General features: G+C 54.1%; 1 protein-coding gene across 7 annotated transcripts in view; it reads left to right on the top strand.

The window, feature by feature from the left end:
• The first annotated feature begins 256 nt into the window (after positions 1–256).
• The window catches only part of NECAB3 (N-terminal EF-hand calcium binding protein 3), a 28222-nt gene continuing 16239 nt past the window's right edge, over positions 257–12239 (top strand). For 2 of the 7 annotated variants that reach the window (XM_054218090.1, XM_054218092.1), the window contains exons 1-3: positions 257–587; positions 5554–5578; positions 6616–6724. In XM_054218090.1, the coding sequence (XP_054074065.1) occupies positions 492–587; positions 5554–5578; positions 6616–6724 (230 nt within the window). In that variant the 5' untranslated portion in view covers positions 257–491. Of the gene's footprint in view, positions 588–5553; positions 5579–6615; positions 6725–8617; positions 8637–12239 lie in introns of those variants that run through there. The other 5 variants (XM_054218085.1, XM_054218088.1, XM_054218086.1 and 2 more) reach the window with 4 other exon arrangements.

The following is a 12239-nucleotide window of genomic DNA, read 5'->3' as shown; positions in this document are numbered from 1 at the left end:
TGGGGCAACCAGGGCTGTCACACCACCCAGGGCCACACCGGGACCACCGTGAGCGGCATTGGAGCCAACTGGGGCCAGCCCGAGGCCACCCCACAGCCGACCAGGCCCAGGGGAACCGACAGCCCCCACCGCGCCCCCACCATCGCCCGCGCGTCCCTCACAGCGCCGCCCCGCCCCGCGCCCCTCCGCCGACGACCGGCGCCGCCCCGAGGTGCCAATCACCGTCCACGACCAACCGCATCGCCGCGGGGGCGGGCCTTCGGCCGAGGCAAAGTTGCCTGGCGGCTGCGGAGCCCGTCGGCTGGGTCCGGCTCCGCGCCGCGCGCCTTAAGGTACCGCACGGTGGGGTACCGCACCTTACGGCACCGTACCCCAGGACATCGCACCCTACGGCACCGCAGCGTACGGCGGGGCACCGCTCCCTACGGCACCGCAGCGCTCCCTACGGCACCGCACCCTACGGCACCGCAGCGCCCGCGCCCGGCGGGGCCATGATGGCGTGCGCTGAGCTGCTGGCCGTCTGCCTGCTGTCGGCCGACCGTGGCCCCGCCGCGCCCCGCCGCCAGCCGCTCCCCATCTTCCACGACGTGAGTACCGCCGGGCGGGCCCCCGGCGAGCCCCCCGTCCCACCCCCGGGGCTAGCACGGGCCGCGGTGTCCCCTCACGGGGAGCCGTGGCGGGGCCTCGCATGTGGGTGTCAGGGTGAGGCCCCTTCCCGCCTGGCCTGGCTGAGGAGACAAACCCAAGGGACGAGCAAGCGGGCCCTGCTGCTGCTTTAGGCCTGAGGCTGTGAATAGAGGCATGGGGTCATGGTGTCTTAAATAATACTCAGTGTTGTGTCCTTTTCCCGAATCATGGGCTTCAGAGCGGCTAGAAATAGCCCACTCCTTATCGAGAGCTGGTTGTCGTGACTCTGGGAGCAGGAGCTGTGTGTGTCTGGCAGGAAAGCTGCAGAAGGTACTGTGTAGCTGTTAAAAGCCGTGGGATCCCATAGGCAGAGTGTGTCCGTCGCTCCCTGCAGCCCCCATCCCCTGCCTGGTCTTAATGCACCAGGAGTTGTGGAGGAAGATGCTGTTTGTGCAGGTTGGAGGTCAGCTGGGCATCCCGGCGCTGTGGGTGGCTTGGGGGAGTTGAAGATGTAAATAGTGGCTGTCTTCATTTTCACAAGACAGGTCCTTGCGCAGTGCCTCCTCCCATTGTGCCATGTCCCCTCAAGCCCTGTCGAGAGGGTGCGCCTATCGAGGGGGAGCCGTGTGCCCTGGGGCCAGGGCTCTGGGGGAGGCAGTGCCTCTCCCCTGTGGCACCCGTCAGGGTGGGCAGGTGGCTGCATGTCTGGCCATCTGTCAGGGCAAGTGGCACAGCCTGGGTCAGAGCCCACCTCTGCTGTTGGAGCACATCAGAGGTTCTTGACTCCCCTGCTCCTGGCCGTCTTTCATGAGCTGCAGGGTGCCTAGGTTGGGTGGGCAGCAGCCGAATCTCCCCACTGGGTCACAAGCCCTTGCATTGCCCCGTGTCTGGCACCACTGTGGAGCCAAGGAGATGTGTGAGTGGAGAAGGTGCCCCTGTCCTGCTGCGGGGACCGGGGAGGAGAAAGCAAGTGAGGGTTAAGGGCGAGGGTTGGTGCTGTGCCCCAGCATCTGGACAGCCCAGGATAACAGCCCAGCCAGCTGTCATCTCTGTCCTGTCCCTGTCCAGGTGGTGCCACCCCTTGTGTCCCAGTTCATCGCAGAGGAGGGGAGCAGGAGATCTCGGGCAGCACTTTGGGAAGGTGAATGCCGTGCCTGGTCTGGTCCTCCACCTGGGAGACCCCCTGGCATCACCAGGAAGCAGCTGGAAAGCGCGGCTCCCTCAGCTGCGGTGGTGCTTCCAGCTGGGGGTCAGGGTCTCTCTCCTGCCGCGGGGGGATTTCGGGCTGCAGGGCTCTCCAGCCAGCATCATTAACAGGACTAATTACTTGGCTGCTGGAAGATGGGATGGAGAAGGGGGTTGGTGATGACAGCTGTGTTTCAGCTCAGCTCCTTGGGGCACTTGCTGAGTCCCTTATCTATCCCTCAGGGTGTCATTAAAGCAATTATAATGGGAGGTGTTAACAGCGCTAGCAGCTGCTTTCTGGATTCTAGCGGCTTCCCTTCCTCTTCCCTGTGGCTCCCTTTGCTCCTGCCTCTGGAACTTGGCAGGATGAATTTAATGTCTCTGCTTTTGGGTCTGGGCAGTTGGCTAGTGTCCAGCTGCCCCCCCGGCTTGGCAGGGTGAGCTTGCCCCCACTGCAGCGGGGCAGGATCCCAGCCCGCCCCTTGGGCAGCGGGAAGGAAGGGCTGCCCACCACAGATCCCAGGTGGCAGCCAGTGCTTCCCCTGGGACCAGAGCCACTGTCTCCCTGCCCGCAGATTGTCTGCCTTCAGGAGAGGTGAGGAGGAGGAGGGCTTTGCCTGAGATGCTTTGCTGCAGGCGTGGTACGAACTGCAGCGCTGCCATCGCAGTTGTTTCTCCGTGCAGACATCTCGAGCCTCTGGGAGATTTGTTTCCCAGGCTGGTGCTCGGGGCTTGCTTACTCTCCTCTCAGTGTACGAGAAGTTCAGAGAAGCCGCTTGGACAGCCCGGTGTTTGTTGCCGGTGCCTGGCCACAGCCCGCAGTAGCCTCCGGTGGGTTGACGAGCATGGTGTCCCCAGGGCAACTGTCCTCTCCCCAACAGCCGGTGTGTCCCTGGCTGTGTGTCCAGCAGCTGCAGTTGCTTCCAGCCCTGCAGGCAGGGAGAAGCCCTATCATGTTCCTCCTTCCTGGGATGTGTGTGGGGTTCATCCACAAATAAATGCTGGTTCAGTGCTCCTTCTATCAGTTCCAGTGTGTCTGCTGCTGCAGGCACCATGCAGAGTTGCTGCTGCTTGGACCCAAGCCCAGGAGCCAGGGGCTACGGGAAATGTCTTGGGCTTGAGGCAGTGTCCCTGTGTTGCTGAGACTTCCAGCCCCCGAGTGCAAGCCAGGGATTGCCTGTGGGGCTTCGTCAGCAGCAGACACAGTCCTGATCCCATTCCCAGCCTGGCTTTACATCCCTTTTCCCTGGCTTTGTCCCAGGGCTGCTGTCAGCACCGGGCTCTTGCACCGGGAGAAGCGCTTACCTGCCATTGCCATGCATGTGCCTGCACCCCAGGGGGCTGGAGATTGCCTCATGGAGCATGGAAGCGGCTGTGTGCTATTTTTGCTTGGCTGGAGTTGGATCCTGCCTCATGCACAGGAGCTATCAGTGTTTTCCAGAGCGTGCAGTGCTCACTGGGGCACCCCTCTGCAGCCGGGATCGGCCAAGGATGGGTTCACTGGAGGCAGCGAGGAGTCCCACCATCCCTGGGGGACATGGCCTCACCTCACAGGGCTCTTGCAGCTCACATATTTGTGCAACGTTTATTTATTTTGAGCTTCAGGCAGCTGTCGTGTGTGTACTGGCAGTGCTTTTCTAACGCACCACTGGAGAAGAGGATCCCATGTGCAAGAGAGAAGTGTCAGCTCTGTTTGCTGAGGTTCATGGTGAACCCAGAGTGGGCTTATTCCAGATTAGAGACCTTCTCAGCCCCATGAGATTCACCCCAAAATTGTGCTCTCCCTCAGCCTGCAGACAGACCCTGCTGAGCAAGGTCAGCCTGGGAGTGGGAAATGTTTGACCTCACTTGCATCTGCATTTGTTAAGTGCCTGGGTGACACTTGACTGTGTTTGGGATGAGCTAGCTGGCCTCAGTGACATTTGGAGTCATGGAGATGTCATTGCGTGAGCCCTGTGTCCCTCTGATGACAGAGAGCTCTGCAGGATTAAGCTTTTGCCATGATGGAAAGTGGTGTGCCTGAGGCAGGGAGGTGTCAGGGTGGCACAGGCAGGTGGGACCTGCTGGTGCTGTCCCTGCCTGCAAGCAAAGCTGCCCCTGCAGCTAGGGAGCCCTGGCATGTGTAACCCTGCAGCCATGAGACCCCCTGATGGGCAAGTAGACCCTTTAGCCTGGAGAAAGTTTTGCATTAAATCCCAGAGAAATCCCTAGCGTGTGGGAGCTGCGGGTTCCTGTCTCAGCTGGTAGAGGTAAAGCTCCAAAGTGCATCCAGCAAGCCCTACAGAGCATTCAGCCCTGCTTTCCTACAAGGGAAGTAGCCTGCCTGGCTGGAAGCCTGAATCCCAGAGGGGCAGTTACCTAACACTGGTCGGCTCAGGGCGGCCTCCGTTCCCTGCAGCAGCTCAGGTCAGGAGGACCTTGCCTGGCTCAGAAGAGCATTCTCCAAGGAGGCGTCCCTGCTTCTGGTTTCGGTCACGGGGAAGGACCAGGGAGCTCCCTGATGGGACCTGCATCAGAAAAGCCTCTGCCCAGTTGCAAGCCAGCTGCATCCTCAGGAGTGAGCAGTGGAGGTTTCTCTGGGCAGCTCTTTCTTTGCCTCAAAGTGATTTTTTCAGAGACTTTTGAGTGCCTAGATGTTGGCTTGTGCCCTCAAAATGTGCAGCAAAGCTGTCAGTGAGCAGTGCAAAAGAGATCTGGGGGTGGAGGGGGCAGCTGGCAGTGACACGTCTTCATGCGGTAGGGAGCAGAGCTGGTCCGGGGGTGGTTTTATCAGTGTTCTCCGCTTTGCAGGTGCATGGAAAAGAATATAACAAAGTCCACTTTCCTTTTTCTTGTCCTCTTTCATTCCTGATCTTTCTTCAGACCTTCAGATTTCTTCATCAACCAGGATGATTAAAAAGAAGAAAGTTGCCATGCACACAACTTTCTGTGTGTTGCTCCGTTAGGATGTGTTGGCCAAAACCTCGTACTGTTCAGTCTGGCAAGATGTTCCCAGGCTTCCGAAATGATGCCGTTCCTCACTGGAGTCAGCCCCAGACCTTCCAATAATTATTGGTGAAAGAGGAGCCAGGCAGGGATAAGAAGCCCCAGCTTTCTCCTGGGTCACGGGCGGAAGCGTTGTGGTTGGGAGCCTGGGTTGAGACCCTGAAATGGAGCAGCTCTCCAACTGTGCTCCGTGGCAGAATTAGTTACAGATTAATTAATTCATTAATTATTAATTACAGTGTGTGTGCATGTCGAGGTGTCTCAGGAAGGATTGTTGTGAAGGGTGATTACAAAATGCAGGACAAGAGCTGCTCTTCGGTGCAGAGGGTTGAAGTGTCAGCGGTGATGCACAAAGTGTTCCCATTATGGAGTGGTTTTATGCTTAATGTTCTTTCATTTAAAGGGTCTGAAAAATTAAAATGCTTTCCATCACAAGGGTGTAGCAAAGCCCTTTCTACTTTGTTTCCCTCTGTGTTCTCTAAAAGATGCTCAACCTGAGTGCTGGGCTTGCTTGGGCTGCGGCAGCTGTGCCCAGAGCTTTGAGCATTGGAGGCGAGAAATGGTTTTAGTGGTTTGCAAAGGGGAATTTCCCTGGAGCAGCCTGTGCAGCCCTGGCAGTGGGGGCTTCTCCACTGCTCCCCGGGCTCTGGGAGGTGGTTTTCTCCTGATGGCAGTGCTGGGTGCTGCCTGGCTCACCGTTCAGCTACATTGCTCTCCCTTCTCCCTCACTAAACCCTCTTGTATTTTCTCTTGCAGATTTTCCGACGAGCTGACAAGAATGGTGAGTGCTTTGTTCCTGCCGCTGCCTCCCCCTCCCTGCCCGGGCCTGGGTGAAGCAGCACAGCCTGTCCCTGCTGGGAGGTTTGGCTGAAAGTGGAGGAGGATGAGGGCAAGCAGCTCGCTCTGTCTGCGAGAAAAATGCTTTTCTGCTTTGACTGGAGGAAAAAGCACTGGAGTAAAGGACCTGGCCAGGGGCTGTGGAAGTGGATTCCCCCAATTCACTGTCCATGTGCCACACAGGACAGAACCCTTTCCAAGCCCTTCTCCTGCCTGCATGCATGCCATCTCTCCTCTACACTGCTAGCAGTGAGAAGGGAAGGCAAAGGAAGCTGTGAAGCAGGCAGCCCAGGGGCCATCAGGCTTCTGCTTCGTCCCTTGCAGTCTCTGCACTCAGTCCAGGGTTCTACAGGTGCCCCCGGCTGGGTGGCCCTGTTTCTGGATGACCACTGGAGCCCCTGGCGTTTGAGAGTTATGCTCTGCTACCCAGTTTTAATCTGACACACATAAACCAAGAAGTACAAAATCACAAGTTATTTCTCTGAGCCTTCGCAGCCCCTCTTGGGCTCTTCTCCTTCATGGTAGCTTGCAGGCTCCAGGAACTGCTTTTGTTGCACATCAAAATGCAGCCCAGGAGCTGAAGTCCTCCACAGAGAGGAAGGAAAAAGCTCTTGAGTCAATGGAAAGATTTTCTTTCCATAAAAACCTGATCCTCACTGTGCTGTTTGTAATAGACTGTACTTGGATAGTCAGCTTGGACAGTCATCTAAGTACAGAGTGTCTGCGTGTGTTTCTGAAAACGTTGCAGTGGGGTCTTCTGGAAGGGGCTGAAATTCCCACCTGAAATGCCAGCAGCAGCGGCCCTGCTTGCCAGCGCTCCTGGGTGGGACATGCTTTCAATGAGATGTCTGCTCTAATTATTATGCACAACATGCCCAACCGTCCCACGCTTCTGGTAGAGAGGCTGCTGGGAGGATCGCTGGGGCCTGTATGCTTCTTTCTGCAGATATATAATTATTCTTCCCTTTTATTTAAATGCAGATGATGGGAAGCTGTCATTTGAGGAGTTCAAGAATTATTTTGCTGATGGGATCCTGAGCTCGGAGGAGCTGTGGGAGTTGTTCAGTGGCATTGACAGGCGTCATTCAGAGTAAGTACTGTGGTGGCACAGAGGAGAGGAGACGAAGGAGAATACAAAACTGCTTGACTGTAGATGGAGGACCTTTGGAGGCGGGTGCAATAAATAGTCAGGGTGAGATAAACCTACCTCTTGTAACACGCAGATGTTAAAACCCGTTGAACATCAGCTACGAGCATTGGTGGTGAGAGAAGCCAGACATTTTGAGAACAGTCATTATCAGATTAACTGTACTTCTGTAAAAGCAACTACCCATTTAAAATTACATTACGTTAGTTTGAAAAATGTGTTCCAGAAATATACAGATCTCTTGAGCAGGTTGTGTGTCTGCAGGAGGAGCATGTGGTTGTGTGAGGACGATGCACAGACTGTGCAGAGTTGCAGACTTTGCCACTGCTGACACAGGGAACTGCTTTTCACTTACGTAAGAGCTGCTTTCCACCAGAAGTGGGCCTTGTGAGTGTAACTGTGAATTTAGGCCAGCTACTTTTAAAAAAAGAAACCCCCAAAGAACAGGAGAAGTAATTGCACTCAGCCCTGGTCTCCTCTTGGCTGGTGCTATCTTGAGGAGTCTGTTGGCCTCGGCTGAGTTTCTCATGCTAGTCTTTTGGATATCGGCATGGCCTCGCTGGGGTCCCTCTGCCCTGCCGGCTGCTGTGAATGAGCGTGCTTTGTGGATGGGCTGGGAGAAACTGGCCATTGATACATTGCATGTCTTGCGGCTGCCTGTTCAAATGGGAGGGTGCTGTTGGGGGTGAAGGTGGCTGCACCTTCCTTCTGGTCTCAGGTGGCTGTCTCGGCTCTGGCTCGTGCCACTTCCCTGGCACCCCAGGAAGCATCTCCTGCACCAATCTGATGCCTTCAACCAGCGCAGTGTTTGAGCAGGCCCCCGCAAGGGAGAGCTAAACTGGGAGCAGCCTTAGTTGAACATGCTGGTCCCAGGCCTTGCAGGGTGCCAGGGCAGCGGTGTGGAGGGCCCGTGCCACACTAAGCTGCCAACAGCCACCGAATACCCGTCTGTCTCTGGCTGCAAGTTCCCACATCATCCACCCAGAACTGGGGCAGTGGGGGTGATTGACTCCTGCCGAGTGTCGAGGTGGTGGGTTTAGGTGATGCTTCCACTTCAGTGATGGGGCGGAGAAGTGTGAAGCAGTTGTGTGTGCAGCCCCTGCTGTCTCTTTCTTTTAAGCCTGGCTGCCTGTTGATGACTGTCCCTGCCACTTGGGCTTGTTGGATGTGAGCAGCAGGAATGTCTCCTGAAAATACCTCTGTCTCTTTGGGCTGTGATCCCAGGGAGTTAGCAGTGAGCCGATCCCTTTCCTCTGCAAATGCTCCTTTCCTCTCGCTCCATTTGAGGGTGACCTTGGAGTCACCCTCCCATACAGTACCACTGGAAAATATGGGTTGCAGCAAAGCAGAGAGTTTTAACCGTGTCCTTAACTGAATGGTGAAGATCTTGTTTACCATCACGTTCAGGTTGGGCTTCTTAGAATCATGGAATAGTTTGGGTTGGAAGGGACCTTTAAAGGTCATCAAGTCCACCCGCTGCTTCGTCTCTCCAGAGCAGATAAGCAGGACTGACCAAAGGGCCCTGTGTGAGCTAGCTGTCTGCAAGAGCCATGCATGACCCTGGCTGCAGCGGTGCTCTCTATAACTCGTTACCCGTAATGACGATGCAGTAGCTATGACAACGTGGCAGTTGCAGCATTAAGCTGGTGATATCTATTAGCAGGGCATGACCATTGGGTCTTTGATCTCTTTATCCCATGAAGAGCAGAAGGGATCCTGTGGATGGAGCTGGTTTCCAAATTCCAGTGTTCAGAGACTTCAAGCAAATGTAGGAGACGCCGTCCCTCCAGCTCTGTGAGGACGCCCTCATTTCTGCAAGAGCAGAAGGGAAAGTCCAGCCCTGAGGCCCCTGCAGGTGTAGTTCTTGTTTCCGTCCCTGGCTGGGATGTGGTTGATGTGCATGTGCACAGGGTCAGTGCATGGGACAGCTTCAGTGTGAGCAGGCAGGAGCGGGGCGGGATGTGGGAGGTGGCAGCAGGGAACTGTATATGATTTCTTCAGCTTCATCCCCTGTTTGTGGGGGTGGAGGAGGTGGGACCTCCCAGACAGGGAGTGTATTGTCTGGTAGAGGCATCCTGCCCCCTGCAAACAATGTCAGGCAGTGCTGCGTCTGCCAGAGTGCTCTGATCCTGACCCGGAGCTGTGTGCCTGCTAGTACGAGGGACATGGAGAGACAGGCCTGTCCCCAGGGAGGCATGACCCCGTCTGTCCTCAGGGGCTGCCCAAGGACTGCTTGCGCACTGCACAGTGGCAGGTAACGGAAATCGAGCGGTGTTCAGCATGCTGGGCCTTGTAGAGGTCTCTGTGTCTGTGTGTAGAGCTGGACTCTGGCGTTTGGTTTTGGAATGTGCAGGGGGGGCTTGCTCCTCTGTACAACCTCTGGTGTCTTGTAAGGGCTGTACTGGGTGCCCTGCTGTCCCCTCGACGCGGGGCTGGACTCCCCTCTCCTCTGGCCTGCCTGCTTGCCTTGCACTTGCAGGAATTTAGTATTTTTGAGGGCTGGATGAAATTTGCCAGATTCAAGAGTTATTACCCAAGTAATAACTATTACTCAAAGTATTGCAAGGCTGGAAATCAACTACAAGCTCTACAAACCTATGTGATGTGCTTCTTTCATTTCCCACAGCTTTTCTGATGATGGGAAAGTTTCCGTCTTAATCCAGTGTGTGGATTTGGCCACAAGGGTGCTGTGTTTCTCAGGTCTAGGCTGAAACTTGTGTTTCTGTGTGGGTGCCAGCCTGACCCCAGGAGAGACAGTAACAGAGACCTTTATACCCAGGCACTGTCTGTGTCTGGGTAACAGAGCGCTGCCCAGACACGTCCTGACCCTTGCCCATCACTGCAAACCTGCAGCTGCTCCCCTGGGTCCCAAAGCTGATGTCTGGGAAGATGGGTGTTTCAGCGGTTTCATACGTTACTTGTTCTCCTCCCAGAGAGCCCCTGGCACCACATTCACCTTTTCTCCCCATCCTTCCCATCCAGTCTTTGCTCCACCTCCTGTTTATACCTGATGCTCCAGTGGGATGCTGTGGCCTGTGCATCAGGCACCTCTGTTGGGTTCAGTTCAGATATTATGTTTCCCCACAAGGCTTTTTTTGTTCTGCATTTCTGAAAATCGCTCTCTTTTGGCTTTAAAATATCTCTTTGCTCTAATTCTTTGACGTTTAAAAAATTATGTTGAAACCAAATTCAACTCTTTATTGCACTTTGGTACAACAGCGTGGTCTACTGTTTTGTTTAGCTTATTAGAAAGCTCCACACCAGCTCTGGGAGTGGTGCAGAACAGAAAGATACATCTTCCTGGAAAAGGGTGTTTTCATTCACTGAAATGTCTGGGTGAAAAGAGACAAATAGTTTTGAAGGGATGAAGAAGTTCCATTGCTGCAGAAGCATCTTGGGAGATGCACAGTGCAGTTTGGTCTCTGAGCAGCCGTGTGTCCGTCTGCAGCCCAGTCAGGCGGGATGGCAGCCAATCCCAGGGTCTCATGGGGACAACTTCATGGAGAGTTTGTTACAAAGGACTTTGGACTGAATGTTGTAGTGTTGCATAGGTTGCATGCCTACTGCTCTTTGCAGGAGGCTGTGAAACCTGCCCACGGAAGTGTTGCATGGACCTTGCGTGGCTTTTTGTCCTGCGTCCGTCGGGAAAATGTGGAAGAATAAGGTATGGCAAATCTTCCTTTGCATGAGAGCAGTCAGATGGTGGTGGCAGGAATTGGGTGTGGACTGCCCAGAGCCTGTGTCTCTGACCTTGAGTCACAAATGAAAGAGGTGGGAGTGCTGGCCTGGTGGTTTTTAAAAACTCTCAGTGGAAATATCTCAAGCCTCTGGTTCTGTGGAAGAAGGGACTTGTGTGAACTTTCCTCCCCTCTCTTTAGTCAGAGACTCGGGGCCACGGCATCTGCCAGTCTTTGAATGATGGAGAGTGACTGAAACATGCTGGGTCACACTGGAAAGGTTTGGAAACCTTTCCTGGTTTGAGGTAAAACAGAACCAATTTTCTGTGATGATAGCAGAGGTTCCCAACATGATAAATGAGAAAAATAAAAGAATTCCCATCTGCTTTGCTGAAGCTGATTGCTGTTTTCTTGCATAAATTCCAGGCACATTCTGACAAAATCCCAACAGCATAATGATGACAAGATCCTTCATCATCAGTTCAAGCTTAATTACAGTTAATCAGTGGTTTGAGCGCAGTCAAAATACAGCTATGTGGAAATGTGGAGAGTCTCTAGATGAGTGCTTTTGGAGGCAGAGGATGGCTCTTCTTTTGGAGTGGGAGAGGGGATGGCAGAGAGAGGAGCAGAGGGAAGCCTGCTGCCCTGTTGCAGCCCTAAAAATAGATTGGGTTTTGATGTGCAGGCTCTTTACATGAGCTCCTCCTGGGTTTTGGTATGGAGTAGCTTCTGGTAGCATGAAAACGGCACCATTGGTCCTACAGTTTGCTTGCTGTGCTCTGTCCTGTCCCTAATTGTGCCCTGGGGGCTGCCACAGGATGCAGAACGTGGGAAGAGGTGGCGGTGCAGGCTTGCTGACTGAGCGGGCTGCATTGGGAAGGGAGGAGGTCTGCCACTGGACAACTCCCAGAGGGCTGATTTTTGCCACAAGATCTCAGCAAGTGGTTGAAAGTTTAGTTATTGATTAGTTAATGTTTGGTTCTAAGCAGCAGACAGACAAGATAGAAAGAGTTATTAATAACCCTCTCCTTAGAAGCCACAGGGTTGATGTTGATCGTAGCTCTTTCTCACATGGACGCCTGCTCGCTAGAGCCGAGATGGGGAACTGGGCAGTGGGTTGAGCTGGTGGCCCCTTCTTCCTGGTAAAACCAGTCCCAGCCCCAGGTTGTCACTGGGGACAGAAGCAAACACCTGGGTAACGTATGCATTAAGTGTTTCACTGTGTATTTTGTTATCATCTCATGTCTCTTTTGTGAATTTTGCCCATCTTTTGGATGGTAACGATTGGCTGCAGTTATTACTCTGGGGCACGGGTCTAACAGGCAATGCTACGATGCTGCGGTGCCAAGTCTCTTGTGGCAGTGCAGCAGCAGCAGCTCTGCAGACTCCAGGCAGCTTTCAGAAATACATAGAAAAATTAAGAAGGAGCAGGACATTTTTCCAGTTTAAATTTGTGCTTCAAACCCCAGTTACTCTATCTAGCAGAGCATGCATGGAAGCTGCTCAGAGGTGGGATCAGCAAAGTTGATGGAGTGGAGTCGGCGGAAGAAGGGGCTGTGGTTTTGCTGATTATCTGTATTGCATCTCAAGGGAAACAGTATTTTTTTTTTTATCCACTTTAAAAACTGTCTGCAGTGCCAGGACAGTGCGCCAGAGCCCTGCCTTAATCAGCTCCTTGCGGTAGGTGTTTAAAATAGATGAGCCAAATCACATCCTAAAACTGCCCATCTTCATTGCCTAAGAAGGTGCCTGATGCAATTAGCTAAACAGAGGGGTCTACA

Source organism: Rissa tridactyla, chromosome 12 (genome assembly GCF_028500815.1).
Source record: "Rissa tridactyla isolate bRisTri1 chromosome 12, bRisTri1.patW.cur.20221130, whole genome shotgun sequence".
In the NCBI taxonomy this organism is placed as follows: domain Eukaryota; kingdom Metazoa; phylum Chordata; class Aves; order Charadriiformes; family Laridae; genus Rissa; species Rissa tridactyla.
The sequence above is the reverse complement of the archived record's forward strand: the minus strand, read 5'-3'. Positions and strand labels throughout refer to the sequence as shown.